Source organism: Passer domesticus, chromosome Z (assembly GCF_036417665.1).
Source record: "Passer domesticus isolate bPasDom1 chromosome Z, bPasDom1.hap1, whole genome shotgun sequence".
Lineage (NCBI taxonomy): Eukaryota > Metazoa > Chordata > Aves > Passeriformes > Passeridae > Passer > Passer domesticus.
Genome location: NC_087512.1, coordinates 35,235,090 through 35,253,135, shown reverse-complemented (window position 1 = coordinate 35,253,135; position 18,046 = coordinate 35,235,090). Strand labels below are relative to the sequence as shown.

At 37.4% G+C, this 18,046-nt stretch overlaps 1 protein-coding gene across 4 annotated transcripts in view; it reads right to left on the bottom strand.

Annotated features, from left to right (window-relative positions):
• Positions 1-18,046, bottom strand: part of FOCAD (focadhesin) — an 88,714-nt gene that overhangs the window by 21,036 nt on the left and 49,632 nt on the right. For all 4 annotated transcript variants that reach the window (XM_064405765.1, XM_064405768.1, XM_064405766.1 and 1 more), the window contains 10 exons: positions 17,009-17,092; positions 15,410-15,542; positions 12,582-12,770; positions 12,260-12,381; positions 7,277-7,369; positions 5,150-5,238; positions 3,005-3,046; positions 1,624-1,732; positions 994-1,110; positions 414-652 (listed from right to left, as the gene is read on the bottom strand). In XM_064405765.1, the coding sequence (XP_064261835.1) occupies positions 414-652; positions 994-1,110; positions 1,624-1,732; positions 3,005-3,046; positions 5,150-5,238; positions 7,277-7,369; positions 12,260-12,381; positions 12,582-12,770; positions 15,410-15,542; positions 17,009-17,092 (1,217 nt within the window). The remainder of the gene's footprint in view (positions 1-413; positions 653-993; positions 1,111-1,623; positions 1,733-3,004; positions 3,047-5,149; positions 5,239-7,276; positions 7,370-12,259; positions 12,382-12,581; positions 12,771-15,409; positions 15,543-17,008; positions 17,093-18,046) is intronic.

Genomic DNA, 18,046 nt, shown 5'->3' with positions numbered 1-18,046 from the left:
ATCCTCACATTTGTAACTCATATCACATAAGTGAACACTGTCCCGTGTCCAGAGCACCACTTACAAAGGAACCAATGAGAGCTGCGAATTATTTTACAATTATGTCTTCCAGCACAACTAGTCCCATTTAAAAGCATACCTGTTGTTCTTCTGGCTGACTGCTTTGAACTTTGTACTTGTATGAAAATTACTCACTCATCCTGAAGGAATGACAAAGTACCTAGGATAGCACTGGAGGGGGTGAAAGTTGGGGGGGAAGACTGATAGTAAGAGGCACCATTTAAGAAACATTACAAAGCCCTTCAAGAATCATTTGCCTATGACTTGTAAATACTTAAATTCCAAAGAGCTTAAGACCACATTCAGAAAAAGGAAGTTATCATTGCAACTACATTAAATACAGTAGCTCTCACCTGACTTTTTCTTCATACAAACGTGAGATGAACATCCCCAAACCAAGACCCATGTGGATTTGAACAGCTTGAGACTCGTCAGCATTTGGTTTCCCAGGTAACCGGTCAGTCAGCATACTCAGAACCTCCTCAATCTTCTCCTTGCATGATACAATGAAAATTGGCACCAGGAGAGACAAAGCTGTGGCTGCACAGGATCGAGCTATAATACTAGCAGTATTTTCACCTGAGTAAGATTTCTAGAAAAACACAAAAGAGAGCATTTTTTTCCCTCTTACTCCTTTCCAGGCAACAACATTCAGAATTTGAGGAATTTAAAATAAACACTTACAGAGCTAACAGCAACACAGATGCATTGCAATCTGACATTCCTTGCATGTGGCTTTTACCATTTTGATAATAAAGACAAAAACTTCAAGCAAACACAAACAGAAAGCACAATGAAAGAAAATTAATAACCGCAAGAAAAGTCTTGATTTTCCCCTATTCTAACTACTACAGCTCAAACAGAACCAGGAAACTTCATTATTAGAACTCCAGGTATGAAATATTGCCTTGCCTTTAGTACCATAGCACATACCTGATAGAACCATGGGAAGACCTGACCTTTAGGCTGGTAGCGGCTATTCACAATACTCAAGAGGGTCTCCGTGACCATGGAAATCCAGTGTTTCATAGGAATAAAATCAGGTCCAGTCTATAAAAATCAAACCCAAATAGTCATCATTATTTTTTCTTAAATCAAGTTCTACCTAAACAGAAGCTCAGCTGCTGATGTTCCAGCTGTGATCCATCATGAATGAGATTATTTTGTCATTCCTATGTAGTGTAAGTAGCATCATTTACTTGTCAGTGTTGGCTGTCCAGACACTACTTTTGATCAAGTACTATTCAGTGGAGCCAAAAACGATGAAATTAGGAAAAAAGAGTTTGGCTGGCTTTCAGTGTCCATAGAGTGACCTCCATCTCATCTGTCAAAATGGTCAAATAAATGACCATTTAGACATTATGTTTCTTGTGACAAGGCACATACATACTCTACATGCTCCAGTACCACAGAATCTGACAGATGGCATTCACTGAGTATGATGGAATTTGAACTTGAAAATGTAAAGTACTTCACACGCACTTACCAGCCTCCCCAAACACCTGGTCATATTACTTCTCTGTACTCCACAAAGAAAAGGGACCCTCTCCCAGATTCACTCACCTCAGGCACCCCTTCAGTGTCTGAAGAAAGGCTGCTTTCATATTTGGCTACAGCAACTGCAAGGCCAGTTAGAGCAAAAATAGTGTTTCCTTTCACCACAGGGCTTTCTCTGAACAGAAAAAGAAAAACAGTTAAGAAACATAAAAAAGATGCTGGCAACAAAACATATCTCAAAACAGAAAAGTTATGCTACTTGTGATCCAGGAGGGAAGGCCTTTGCTCCTAGCAACTTCACTGGGCTCGCTTCTAACTCAGCAGCAATCTGGTACATTTCATCTTCAGGAATTAGAGAAAGAATGGAGGGAAGAAGTGTTTCAGTTTTATTTTTTCTTGTCTGTCTTTTATAGAAAGGCTAGCACACAAGAAGCTGTATAAAAACAGAAGTTTTCTTCCACTATAATAAGGAATGTTACCCTGCAGAGCAAGAAGGACTTGCAGCAGTTGGTCTTAGCTAGTACCATTTCCATAGAGGACAAAACAGAAACATCTTCAAATGGAGAATGCTGGAGAGGCAGATGCCACTTCATTGCAAGATGCCACTTCACAGCATGAGAAGATTTAGCAGAGAAGCCGTTATTATCAGCTTAAAAAAAAGTTTTTTATTATTTCCTTACACTAAAAAACATTAACATAATGGAAAATTATAGGATTCATCACTTCTATGACAATGCAAACCTTTAAGGAAATCAAGAAAGAAAATCTGACAAAAAAGAGAGAAAACATAACTGTGTTCAATTTTGTATAAGGAAGTATGTTGATATTCTAGTCATTCCCAGAAAAACAAACTGCAATATAATCCTGATGAACTCTCTTACATTATTTTACAAAAGTACCTGAACAATATGACTGTGTAAGACCACTTACAGGCCACTAGACTCTTTGCATCAGTCTTCCATTTCTAAAAACTTCCTTGATTGCTGCTGTGAAAATATATCTACACTGCCAATCTAGCATTTATTCCAGATCCAAAGATGCCATTATCACAGTAAAAGTATTTTCTGGATTTCTGTTTTGCTTTTTAAAACAAGAAACATGAGTCTTAGTGGAATGTCATCATTTGGAACAGTGAAACTACCTCCCCTGAGATAAGAAGTACTTGCAAATAATTAGTAAAATTAGTAAAATTTAACTTTGTTAAATTCTTTGAAGTCTCTCAGTATCTTTTGCCTTAAATAATTTCCTAAGCTTTTAAAAGACAACATTTCATTATGTACCTCAGAGAGAAACTTCTAAATCCACACACCCATGAAACCTGGATACTTTAAATTTAATGAAGGCAAAAATCATCTTAACAAGATCTAGGAGAAAAAGGAACAGTGTCCCACTCTTTATTGAAAATATGGGAAAAAACCATCATCTGTAGTAATTTAGCAGTTCTTACTTGGAAGCACCTTTGATGACATCGGTCAACATATCTCTGACCCTGCAAGAGAACAGAAAGAATTTACACAATGTTCATTACAGTATAGCATGAACTCAGCTAAATTCTTCTTTTGTCTTACATGAGTCTGTTCTAGGTCAACGACTGTACCAGCCAATCAGAAGACTTACCACAAAATAATTACAAGCGTTTAATCTGTAATAAATCAGACCACCCCAAGTTTCTTCATGCTCATGTGCACTCCCAGTGTTTTATAAAGGACTCTTATTTGACTTAATACAACTTTTTGTAAAATGCTGATTCATGCAATAGTCGTAAATATGCCTTTGAGCACATCAAACATATAAGTTTCCAGATCATTGTGCTATGTTCTAGCATAATGAAACCTGAATGTTTTATAAAGGACAAGCATTACAGTTTATTCAACACTTTATTTCTGGAAACCACTACAGGCAGTTATGCTATGGTATGGTATATAAACCTGAATCAATTTAAATTAAAGCTATAGGAGTGGCTACAATTTCTTACATGTTATTGTAGTTGATTTATAACAGGCTACTTGTTTTCAATTGTTTAGTTTTGCATTCATATCAAGGCTGAAGCAGAGATGCAATCAATCTCCTACACTGAAAGGTGTGGATGAGGAGAGAGATCCTCTATTCTAAAACATACAATTCTGTCATGGCCATGAATGTCATTCTACATAAAAAAGCAACTTTAGACTGAAAATGCATGTCTCCTGAAACAGAGCTGTATATTATAAGACTGAGTTACACTCAAGCTTTCAAAGAAACCTACCCAGATGTTCCTTCACAATCACACTGCTTTGCACACAGTTTCAAAGTCACCACACTAGAAGCATTTACAACTTGGTAAACACCAATGCAAAATTGCACCAAAAATTTTCACAAAATTTACACAACAAAGGGTTAACACTAAAGTTTATACCACATTGTCCACAATTAGGTTAACCCTAGTGAGCAACAAAAATGCTTAACGGCTGCTGAAGTTAGGACCCTGAGGAACCAAGCAAATAATTGTGAACTGGAAAAAAAAAACTAAAGCTACTATGGGCTCTAGTTAATTTCCTGCTTTGATTTTTTTTCCTGATAAAGGGAATTCTGTTCATTTGTTACATAGCTTACATTACCACCATTTAGGAAATAAAGAGCAGAAATTCTTTCAGGAGAAATCTAGAAAGCAGCATTGTTACAGGCCTTCTTATACCCTATCAAGAAAAGGATCAGTCATTAATAAAGGATCTTTTCTACAACACTGTAGCATTATGGATCTTACATTACAAGCCTGTATTCCAGAATTAGCTGGAATTCAGTACAAATTCTGAATTCTTCTTGAGTGGGACTTTTAGATTGAAACACACAACACGCATTTTGGCTTTGTACATATTTTGCTTCCAATACACTTATGAGCAAGGACAAACCCAGATATTTATACTGTCCATGGACAGATAGCTTTCTTCTCTTGTAAAGCCTTCCACTGCCCCCCTTCTTCTCCTGGCCATGCACGTATATGGCTAAATCCTGACCAACTGACAGACCCTTCTCACCTGACTGAAACAGAATTTGTGCAGAATATGGATTAGGGTGTGCATCATGTGCTTCCTTTTAAACAACATTCTCAAACACAGTAATGGTAACTTAGCATCAGTTCACCATGACATACGTCAGATTGTGACTTGCATTTCTTTCATCAAGGTATTTTCAGTGAAACAGCTCATTAAACTCTCAAGAAGGAAATTTTAATCTTTGCATAACCCTTCTCCTTTAACATCCTATAAAACCTCTGAATTATTTCACTCTTTCCAACTGCTCATCCTTCAAAGTTCTCAGGCTCTGTAGAGGAGAAGGTACCTGTGAATTCATGCATATGGAAATCCTTACAATGACCCAATATTCTTTCTTGCCATTCCCTTATTCCATCATGGTCACGGTATCTGGTGGTTAGTTGTTGTTTAGTTTTGGGGTTTTTTTGTTGTTGTTGTTGTTTTGGTTTTTGGTTTTTTTTTTTTTCATTAGTGCTCATACAGTCTTTAAAATTGTAAAATTAAAGGCTTTAAAATCTTGTCCTCCTCTGTCTCCCTGCCCGCCACTACAAATGGTCAGGAGCACATGGGCAGTTCCTTACCATAGCCAGGCTGTAAATTGTTTGTACTGCACCTCTTCAGGATCCTCTTTTCCATGTTTTAACTGCATCTCCAGCTCTGCCTGCCTCCCCTGCAGAATTGCAAAAACAGTCAAAAATGGATCTTATAAACTTTATTTACATCATAAGATGTCCTCAGAGAATACTCAGGTAACACATTGAGCCTAACCTAAGGGCTAGTTCGTAAGTGACCTTGACTGCTTTGCATAGGGGATCCCACTGTAATATACAATATATGAAGGAGAAGAATCCGTAATTTTTTGTTCTGAGTAAAAAAAACAAACTGCAGATGGCACAAACAACCACAAACACTGAGGCATTTATTCTAGTACATGCAGACCCAAGTTCCCTTGGGAAGGGCTACAACAATCATGGACTGAGCTTTAGAAGCCTGATAGCTAAAATGGATTCTAACAGCAAAACACAGCTTTCTTGATGCTCTACATAAGGCAGAATTCCTCCTTTTTTACTTTATATAACTCTGACCTCCCTGTGATTTCCTACACCATTTTTTCTGTACATTGAAAGAGGTGATATGGATTCTGCCCTCTAGCATATTATATGTAGCAGCCTGAATTGCTGCTAGGAAAGTCCAAGTTAAAGAAGCAAAAAAGGGCCTTTGCATAATATCCACAGATGTTTAATTCAGCCACACGGTGACAGTTGTAACATGTTATAACATACATATGTTATCTAAAAATACCTAAAGCAGCTTTGTTTTAATATACCATCTCCAACAGAGAGAACTATAACTTAACTTGTTTAGCTTGTCAATTACTGCTCCTTACCAGATTATTAAACCTTAAATGAAAAAATATAGGCATACATGCTGTATTTTTCAGGTATTGAATGCTTGTAATTTGGGTGTACATACCAACCTGAAAATACAACACAGTGAACCTTGAAAATCCAGGTCTCACTCAAAAAGTGACCCTCCACAGAGATTAAAGGAGTACATCAACACACTGACTGAAAAGAAGGCAGTACAGCAGCTCAGAAACACTGACTTATGTACTATCCAGATGACTCATTTTACACTGTAGTCTCTTTTGGCCATCTCCAAGAAATGCACTACAAAAGTGTAAGGATTAAGTAAGAAGCAACAAACATAGGTTGTACTGTCCTGTAAAATAGCAAGAAGTCCTACAGATCCTTTAGAAAAAAATCTGGTACATGCTAAGCTTCTTGTGAAATCTTGCCTTGGAAGGGAAGCAAATTAGGAAAGTAATTAAATGCAAGAGACAATGTCTCCCAAGACCTAAACCTGCAATTTGGATAGCTGCTGCTTGTTTTGTAATAGGGCTGGCCTGGTACAGGATCTCACATTTTGTTGACAGTCAAGATAAAAATTGTTTTGAAAACAATTCAAAACAATTGAGAGAAGCCTATGTTTTGCTGCACAGTGAAACAAGGAGCAAAGCTTCTAGAATTCATTCAGTAACCTGAGCTGCTTGTGCTGAAAACAGCTGAGGTGGCCTGGAAATACAAACAAATAAGCCCTTCTAGTAGCACAAAGAAAGCATTCTGGAAGGAAGCTATTTGCTAAACCTTTTTTAGATAATTTTCCTGTTGAAAATCAAATTATACTACATTGGTCTAGATACCAGCTCAGCTAACCTAATGAAAGAGAGAATTTAAGACTTCTTAATCATTAGATAGGATTGAAAAAATTGAAAGAGGAGTCTCTTACAGTCCAGCAGGATGACATGCTTATTAAGGGGAAGTTCTTTTTAATGAATCATCCCTTGATAGCTTCTGTCTCCTTTATGGTACTACTATTTCAAACTTCCTACCCAAGCAATAGGTTAGAGCTCCAGCTAAAATTTCATCTTCTAAAAATTCTAAAAAGTGAGACTTTCTTTAAGTAGACACATGAACAAACCTGCATGAACCTGAACTGTAAATAGAAAGTACACTTCTGCAAAGAATCCCAGACTGTGCTTTCAGTAGCCGAAGACCCATTTATATTTCTTTTTTATAAATATTATAAACAGGCACCTCAAGCTTTACTTTTTTTGTAACTTGTATAAGTGCTTTTGCTGGTAAAATTAAAACCCAACCCACTTGAATAAGCATGAATGCCCACAATAATATATATCTCAAAATTACCTGCAGAACTGCACTGTAAGTTCGACTCATAAATCCTAACCAGGTCTGTGGCAGCAGTACGGAGTGGTGCCATTCAGAAGGCTGAATATTAACCTGTTCAACACACCAGAAAGATTAGAAGCAGTTACATGAAATCTAATATATGCACGATCTGTGTTGTCCAGTCTATGACTTGCAGATAAACATTGACTCATTTCCATGGGCTATTACACATGGTTGTAGGAAATTAATATTATCATGTACTTTATTCTCTTTTCTGATTTTACCCACACCAAGTCACTTTCAACTTCATTACCCAGGCCAGTCAAAAATGGTTGCTTGAGGCAGTGCAACAAGTAATTGATCCCAGAGAGACAGTGGAACTGTATGAGGCAATAAGCACAACACTTAGCACAACACTTGAACAACACTGGCAAATGTTTTTTCACTGTTTGTGAAGATCTTAGAAGTTTCTAAAAGCAGAATTGTTAATCAAGATAAATAACAGACCTTCCCCTGTATAATTATTTTCCTGAGTCTTCCTGCTTATACACCTTTTTTATGCCCCTAATTATCTATGTAAACCAGTCGGTATTCTTTCTTCACTTGGACTTTATAACAAAAAACAAAAGACCATCCTAAAGCTCCATGCCCACTGCTTTCAGTGAACCTGAAAGACTTGTGAATAAGTACTAATACACCTATACAAATAAAAACATCCTAAAAGTCAATCAAAAAAGATAACATACTCCATCTTGCAGACAGACAATACAAATATGACCTGTAGTAAAAACAAGGAAATCTCATGCTAATAATGACTAATGAACACTAGTTCTTCCTTTTAGTTAAAATTATATTCACACCTCCTGCTCATGTCTGCCCATCAATCTCTCCAAAAAGTCAAGGCTCCAGTTAGAATTGCTTTCCTCGGGTTCCTGAGGAACCTGCAGCAAGTCCAGTCTTCCCCTCTGCCTCCAGTCTGGAATTATTTTAAACTTGTGCATTAGACTATTTCATCTAATTCTGCTAGTCAACAGACAGCTAAACATGACTCATCATGTGCCCAGGTGGCCAAGAAGGGCTGGATCAATAATATTGTGGCCAGCAGGGCCACAGCAGTGATTGTATCTGTGTCCTTGGAACTGGGGAGACAACACCTTTGACTTCTGTCCTAATTTCTGGGCCCCTCACTTCAGGAAGAATGCTGAGGTGCTGGAGCATGTCCAGAGAAGGACAGCAGAGCTGGTGAATTACCTGGAGCTCAAGTCTTGTTTGTTAGGACTGACTGAGGGAGCTGGGGCTATGTAGCCTGAAGAAAATAGGATCATTGTGACCTTACTGCTCTCTACAACCACCTGAAGGAAGGTGTAGCCAGGTGGGGATTGACCTTTTCTCCCAGACAATTAGGGACAGAACAAGAGTATATAGTTCAAACTGTGCCAGGGAAGACTCAGGCTGGATATCAGGAGGAATTTCTTAATGTTAAGCATTGGAATGGACTGTCCAGGGAGCAGGTATATTCACCATCCCTGAAGGTGTTCCACAAATGTTTAAATGTGGCACTTAGTGCTATGGTCTAGATGAGAAAGTGGTGACAGGTCAAATATTGGTACCAATGAGGTCTTCTCCAACCTAAATGATTCTGTGATTCAGGTTTAACTGATGTTGTAGTGATTTATAAAGTTTGCCATTTAATCTACACCTATGAAAGCCAACAAAAGCAGGCCTGCAAAATAGTGTATGAATATATAATATTCATGCGGGAGTTAATTACAAAACTTTAGGCATCTTGTGACATTTCAAGCAGCTAAGACAATATGGTCTACCAGGAACACCTAAATTTGTTTATGTATTTGTTGACAATAGAACTGCTGAGGTGCTTTTCATTAAATAACTCTCCTTATAGCAGTAAACATTTTGAATGTATGTGGAATATGAGGAAGGAAAGAGGGAACTGAACATCTTCACATAACAAAGAACATTCAAAATTCATCTGCAACTGAAAATGACTGGACATATTGCTGAAGATTTTCATACAAGCAGTACTGCAACCTGCTACTTCAGTACAGGAAACCTGTTGCCTTTACTTGTCATCTATTACTGGATATCAAGGGTAACAACAGCTAGACTAAGTGTTGAGTAATTAATACTAGCAACCACAGGCAAAGGTGACAAGTGAAGTTCAGATTGTTTTTTAAGTGCACAATTTATGTGTAAGAAAATATTGGCTGGCTGGCTGGAGAGGTGTGTGCAGGGAATGAGACTCAAGGAAATTGAGTCAAAATTTTCTTTGACCAATTTGGCAGTTTTATAGCTTAGGCTCCCTGTCTTTACTGTTAAACTCTGTTCCTCAGAAGAACATTGAGGACCAAACAAACATTAAAGTATGAAATTTAGTGTGATGAGCCCAGGGACTTGCTTCTCACCTACTCAAAGACCTGAACAACTCTTTTCTGACCACCTTGTCTCTACATACAAAGGGAAAAAGCAGGAAAAAAGCTTTGACTCTTAAAGCAGTATAAACTGAAAACAGAAGTACTGATTTTTTAAATCAAAAATCTATAGTTACTGTAGATTTTTGCTAAGACGGTGCAGTTAGCATTGTCTGAAGATATTTTGTGTTTAACTTTAAAATATAAAAATATTTGTATTTATTTTTAGCCTTACTACATCTTGAATCAATCACCTTGGTAAAGTACTGAGAGACTAGGTAAAATATTTCTGTCTCCAGTCATTCTAGGTATTCATTAACTTTATCCAGTTCACCACACTGTCCACAACAAAACGGCCATATTTTGTCTGGCAAACCATTTTAAGGTTCTGTTTCTAGAAGACAGCTTGTACACACTTTTCTTACCAGAAAGTAAAGTTTGGATATGCTGCTGGATTTTATAATCACTGCTATTGCACACAAATATTTTTTTTACCAGGATTTTAATTGATGCTTTAGGGCAACAGGCAAGTGTTTAAACCAAGTTCAGAACTGATCTGCATCCCACTATAATTTGACTGATATAAAACCTTCATACATGCCTTCTATGGTAATGTGTAATTAAACACATTTTTCTTCAGAACCACTATCACAGAACTTAAGTCTCTCTGAATGAAGCAATTACATGTAGTGCAGAGCTTTTTCTTCTGGATACTATGGAAGCTCATGCTTCATTCACAACTTATTAATCTGAATCTGTTCCTCTGACATATGAAACAACCCTGTGGATTTTCCCTGGTGCTCTCCACTGGAGCTTCCAAATAGTTAGAAAACATTCACTAATTGACACTCCTGTGATAATGAGGAGCATAATGTCCATTTCTGCTTTCATTCCTTGGCAGCAAAGATATCAAGATGGAAAACTTCTATTAAATTTGCATACATGGTTAGATATCTTGAGATAAGTGTTCAAGGGTGAGTTTTCTAAATTTTTCTAGATTGAGAGAAGAACTTGACATCCATAGTACTTCATAATCCTATTGACACTGACTTCATCATACAGAGCCAGGGATGGATTTCTATAGTCCAGTCCAGCTGGTGCAGACTGGCTTTTTTCCTTGTACACCTGACCTAAATTCCACTAGGATCCACAGACACTGGTGTTACTATGGACATAAGATATGATTATTATTCTTTGTGTCTTTTCAGTTGTGAAGGACCAAAACTGTTAAGATGTTATATGGAAAGCTTGTATGCATATGCTAGCAAAACAGAAGAGTTTGAGAGATGGTACAGAGCCAGAAGACTGTTACAGCCAGAAGCAGCCAACTTCACCATGGCACACATTTGACTGGAAACTTCAGTCAAACTAGGCTGCAGACAGTTTGTTAGAGAGGCAACTGGCTTGCTCGCTCGAGAAAGATTCAGAAAGTTAACCAGTACAAACATAATGTGAAAATGCTGAAGGAGGACCTGACAGCAAAGCCCAGAGGGAGCCATGCAGGTGTACCGTAGGATCAGAATGTAATCCATGTGCACTACCCATGGTACATGCCTGTGTTCTAATGTCAGACTTTCAGCTTGTACACAGAAAACTCTCCAAACTCTGCACACACAACCTTCCCACTCAAACCTTGTGTTATACTTATTTCATAACTGAGTGTTTGATATCAGTCATTTTAATAGCATCATACAAGAACTTCACAGCAGATATGCCTCACATCTGGGTGACAGTTACAAAACAAAATCAGGTCCCAGATCACCCCCTCAGATGCATGCAAGTAGCTCCTACAGAAATATAAAATGACTGTATTAATAGAATCATTTTACAAACTTTTAAAAGTTTAATACACTTTCACTTGTGTTAAAAGCTGCTCCCATTGGGAAATGAGCACTTATTTCACTGGATCCAGTTGAACTGTTTTTTTACTGTTGTCCAAAATTTTCAAAGATGAACTTTGATATTCAAAAGTACCATAATTCAAAATTCTCTGACAGACTTTGTTACACACACTTTATTTTCCATAATGATTAAGTGAGGGCTTATTTCATGCCATTTTTCTAAAACCACACTAAAGGTAACTGCATGGTTTTGGTGGCACAAGCCTAATAGGTCAAGGAGCTGAAATGTTTAAGAGACAGAAAAAAATGGCAAGTCTTAGCAAGGTGTAGATATTGTTTCCCCAAGAAACCCCATCATTGTTCAGGCCTGCTATTCACCTACAATGACAGGTATCAGGCATATATGAATAGCAGTCTACAAGGCAGAAAAAGGCAAAGCTCCTGTTTGTTCACCTGATTTTCAGAAGAGGCATTTCAGCAGTGAACACTTAAAAAAAAATTTACATGTTAAGTTAGTGAGGGTGGGTGACCACGGTGGTAGGCTGATGATCAGACTTGATGATTCTATCATTCTAGATGTCTCTCACAACAACTTCAGTTAATTATGATACATTCACATATGCCATCACTAGCTGATACCAATACCCAATGCACATAAACAAAAGAGATAGTAAAGCAGGGAAGGAGGTGTAATAGTTTCAAAAAGCAAAGAAGAGCCAGTAACAACTTACCTCATGAAGGAGGGCAACCAACATTTGTTGGAAATTGCGGCCCCTGCTGGCCAGAAATCGATTAATAGGCTTGCCATCCTTGCCCATGTGGACTGGGAGGTCGAAACACAGCAACATGCCAGCTGGAAGAGGGAGGGAAGGGGAACACAAACGTCAGTGCGCGCACTCAAAGTCAAGGGAGAACCCAAAGCAAAGTAAGGTTAACTTAATAAAGCCAAGAATTCAAAAGAATGTGCAAGCATATTTAAGGGGCATAAAACATAGTTTCTTAAGTTGATTCAAAATATGCATACTTGTCTACTTCAAGAAAGTGACAGCTTACCTGCAAGGCCTGGTGTCATGCCTGGTTGCTTGTTCCTCTCATACATTTTCAGCAAGAAATTTGGAACACCTGCCACTGTCTTCCCCTGGTCTGAGCGTGTGGTCCCTCCTCTTAATGCAGAATGATACACAGCACGCGGCATATTGGTCATCTCCTGTTTCACAAGTGATGTTGCAAACTCTTCAAATGCTTAATGAAGCGGAATGCAATGACATGAGAGGAAAGGGAATATGAGAAGCTGACAATTGAGAGACAAAACTAACCCTGGCAAGCCCAGAATGATACTAGTATTTATTTTCATTTCATAATGGAGCATCAGTCTAAATCTGATGTTGTAGCATAGGAAGGAGGGACATCTACATCTGGAGATCTTTCTCCTTGAGCTGTATTGTCTATAAAATTGGAAAAAGCATTGCTGAAAATGGGAACTTGGTAAAAACAAGAAATATGAGGAAATTCCAGAGTAAAGCTACTTTATTCAAAACTGACATATGTATATTGAAGGTTGGAAAGAAATACCTTAACTATTCCATGAGCTGCTGATTGCCTTCTTTGATTGCTACAAAATAACAGTAACGACAATACATAGTTAACAGAAGGACACATAGCAGAATCTAAATAATGTTTTTGTAGCATGTAAGGAAGGGCACCTGCATCTCGGGATTTTTTCCTCTGCCTGTAATGCCAATATCCTTTCAACAAAACCTGCGGAATGCAGTCAGCAATTTTCTCTGCAGTGATACAGACAGAAACTCTTAAGTCCTTGTCTTCAACCCTCAAACTTCAGTTTTATTGGAGGAGGTGATACTTGTTGACATGAAAACACTATCCACCTACCTGGTCTAGACTTTTTATAAAAACTTTTTTGTTTAGGATGGCTACAACAATAGAGAAGAAATATGCTGAAAGAGGAAGCCATTTCACTTCTGGAAACCATTCACATTGATAGAGACCCCTTACCACTGTTGTCACATTACTGCATTCACTCGTTATGCCAAAAGACATAAATATAAGTCGTTCAGAAGCAATTCTTCAGGTAGGGGACAAGCCTCGCCTCGGCTGTAGACTGACAAATATAACTCAAACCAAAACTAAAATCTGGACAAATTTAGTGAAACAACTACATGTGCAGCAAATACTAGAAATACAGTATTTTAATGACTGAAATCAATCTGACAGTAAACAAAGACAACTAGCATCACATGAATAATATTTTGATTATTATTATTGTTGGTGTTGTTACTATTGTTATTATCATCATCTCCTCTGCAGTAAGGATACTACCCTTATTACTAACAACAACGATATCAAGCTCATAGTTCTTTTTATGAATTATTTTTAATTCTCTGACTACCAGATTTGAAAAAAGTCTTAGGCACCCAGAATGAAAAACTATCAAAATAAAAAAAATAAGGCAGTCATACCCATTCTGATACCCCGGGAATCTAGTATGTAGAAACAATACTAAAACTGATGTGATAAACCAGTTTTAAAGGAGTTTGAGACAAAATACTACCTAAAGCTCCACTTTGCAAAGCTTCTTGTAAGTAGTTTCATATTATTAATCTCAATAACATGCACCACAAGAATTCCACCAAATGAGATGACCCAGATTCAGCTCCCATAGAACAGGCACTCTGTGGCTTTTTGCCTGTCTTTGACATTGCCTCATTAACCCAGTTTCATACTCTTTGGTGAAGCAATTCACTCTCAACAATCACTCCAACCAGTCTCTAAAGCTTTTGCTCAAGTGTTCTGGACACTGTGTTAAATAACAATATTAGAACACACCTCTGAGGGAGAAATGGCTTAGTGAATGTTTCCATTCAATCTTTTTGATACCAGTCTGTGGTTGCTGCAGCTCTGTATCCAGAGTATTCACTTTAAACTCCATTTTGGTTTCCTGTCCTCCTAGAAAACTGGCTACTTCAACATTCATTACACAGATTTTCTGTCAAGATACATCACTCTCTTTCATTGAACTAGGTTATGTCATTCTCCCCCACAAAGCTTCCAGGATTTAGTAGTTAGGACTCTCTAGGTTGGGCTGTATACATTCCAGAGGCCCATGCATTCAGAGTTTGACAAACAGATTCTTTTAGAAACCTCCACTGGGAGAAAATACTACAAAATGCCACCTGCTATCTCATGGTAATGTTTATAGCCTGCAATCACACATGAAGATCCCATGTATTCTAAAAAGAATGAAAAAACAATGTTTATGTCCTGACACACTATCTCAAATCTTGTAACTGTAAGACAATGAGCATTTCTGGTAATTCAACTGCACAGGTTTCAGAACAAGTGTCAGAGACCACCTGTTGAAGCATACTTCAGTATCAATATGCATCACTAAAATTATGCATTGAGCATAGCACTGATATCTTAATCAATTAAGCAGATTTTGTGTACAGCATTGCTTTCATACCATTAATACACTGTTTACAAAACAATACATATAAATAATATTTTACTTCCATCTGTCCCAGGCTAAAACACAAAATTGCCTTTAGAAAGATCTGTTCAGTCCTCCCTACTGAGGTCACTCTCATGAAACAGTGATTACTTGAAGTATATAATAAGAACTGGCTTTCACTTTAGGATGGGTAAAGAATTTTAATTTTTCCCCACCATCAGGACCTCTGTCACATGATCTTCCTGGAAATGGGTTGTGGGCTTCATTTTTTACTTTACATTTTGTCCCATCATTTGTTACTGAAAAAAAGAAAGCCTGCACTTTAATGTGACACTCCATTCTAAAAGAGCCCCAGGTCTGTACAGTCACTGTGATTCCCTATTTGTGAACTCAAACACTGGATATATTATACCTCCTAAAACAGCAGCTGGTGTTAGAGACAACAGCTTGATATATGAAGAACCCGGAACAAAGAGATTTGCCTCCTGATCCTCGTCGTCTTCATTCATGTCTATCTCTTCCAGTGAGTCAACTTCTGGTCGTGCCTGGAAGATTTTAAGAAAATTAAATGTCAGCACAAAAATCCCAAGTCCTCACTACTATTCATGATTGCGAGTGTCAAAAATACCAACTAAATATGAAAAATTCTCCATTTCATTGTTTTCACTCTATTTCATAAATTTGAAGCTTAATGAATAAAAGCTTTTCTTCTACCTGACTGAAAGGCAAAACTGGTTGCTAAAAATCACAGGGTGTGTAAACACATATCTTTCATCTTTTTCAAAATTAATCTTGACACTTACAGCTGAAATAATATTCAAAACCTTTAGTTTCACCCTGATTCTTCTTCAGGTTAACAATATTTTATATTGGCACTTTAAATACAAATAAAACATTTCTGTTAGACACTACTTTTACATAATTTTTTTGAACTTGAAAAACTGCAATATATTTGCATTTCTTTCAATTAAAACATATTTACTCACTTTCTGTAAAGTATTGCACAAGCACTATGACTGTAAAGTAACTGCACTTGTAATATAGAACTATATACTACTATGAAATATTTAGTCTTGCAGCAGAGTTTATCTATTTCCCTTATTGTATCCTGTGATCTTCTATGTGAAACACATTTTTCATTTTTAAGGTTTATGCTGAACTCTTCTCACTGATTTATATAAAGTATGTTTTCTAAAGTTGCATATTCCAGCCTTTTAATAACAACCAGTTACAACACACAAATGGAGCCTATCATATAATAAAGCAGTAAATAAAACCTTTACTACAAAGCCATAGGATTCACTATTCCATGAAGTACTAATGGACTACTGAGTACTGCCTAGTCTCTCATATAATGTAAAAGAAGAGTCACACAGATTACCTTATGCTCATCTCCTTGTATTCTTGCATTCTGTTAGGTTATTGAGTCACCTAATCAGAAGTTTCAGAGTTTAACTGCACTCTACACACATAAAAAACCTTTTAGTAAGTACCTCAAGTCTTTTCTGACTGTCTTTATGACAAACAAGTAAGATGTTATGCTGTAAAAGTTCACAACAAAAATGGGAAAACTTTTCAGCTTAGTTCCAAAAATTGCACCTACTTTTCAAACTGACTTGCCTGTCTTGTGAACAAAAGCCCTATTCATGAGTGTGACTGCAGTGGATGAAACAGCAATCACAAGAGCTGTTTAGTGCCAAGACTCAAATGCAAGCACTAACAGAAGAGCATAAAATGCAAATCAGCTGCCCCAAAAAAAGCCGCTAGTTTAATAACAAAGAAAAACTACCTTCTGACTGCTTAGCCTTACGTTTCATCTGTGCCTTTCCCTGCTTATAAGACTTAGCTATTCCAATCATACATGACATCATCTGATGTTACCAGCAGGAGCTTGTATTTCTTCAGGAGGCTCTCCTGAATTTCTGTCAGAGAAGGCACAAGGACTGTGGCACAAGGATATAATCTATGTCAGATGGAAGTATCAGATGTGCTTACTATCAAACATGGTTACCTGTCCAGGAAGATGAAGAATTGTATGTTCTCCAGAGTCAAATGATGAGAGTGATTTATAGGCTGAAATGGCTACAAGGGCATCCTAGAAAATTAATAGGAAGAGAAAGAAAATCACAAACACAGCATATAGTATTGCTACCTACTAGAAACGCCACATGCAAAAAGCTTATCAAATAAACACTGAATGCTGAAAAAGAGTTCAACAATATTTTCCTGAGGCGCACTCTCAATTGCTTACTTTTTATATACACAATGCAAAGCAGCAAGACCAATTATCTAGGTTTGATAACAATCATTCTGAGCATTCTACTTCAGGTAGAAATACCCAAGCTAGGAGAATAATGTTGATAGCATATTGATGTTTTAGCTGTTGCTAAGTGCTTACTCTAGCTTCCTATGCCAATGTGGAGGTGCACAAGATGCTCAGAGGGAGCAAGGTCAAGGCAGATGACCTGAACTGACCAAAGAGATATTGCATATCATAAAACTTTATGCCTAGTATATAAACTCAGGGAAGTTGGCCAGAGAGTACCCATTACTGCTCAGAGATAGACTGGGCATCCCTCAGTAGGTGGTGAGCAATTGTATTGTGCAACACTTGTTTGTAATTGAGTTTTATTCCTCTTTATCTATTTTTATATCCCCTTTCTTTTATATCCCCTTTCTATTATTATTGTTACTGTTATTTTGTTGTTGCTATTATTACAGCTACTTTATTTCACTTATGAACCTGTCCTTGTCTCAGTCCCTGGGGTTTACCTTTTTCCAATTCCTGTACCCATCCCACCACAAGGAAGGGGAGTGAACTAGTGGCTGCATGATACTTAGCTGTCATCTGGGATTAACCATGGGGCTGAAAAATTCACTAAAATAGGCTGACAAAAGGTTTAGTCTTAAACTAAAATACACTACTTCCACCAGCACCATGGTGATGATAGTCCCAACATTTCCACTGCATTATAATACTCCACAAGTGAATTGAGTTAGCTGGCATAGCAGCACCTTTGTCAAGAATGCTTCACCATGTTGAGGCTGA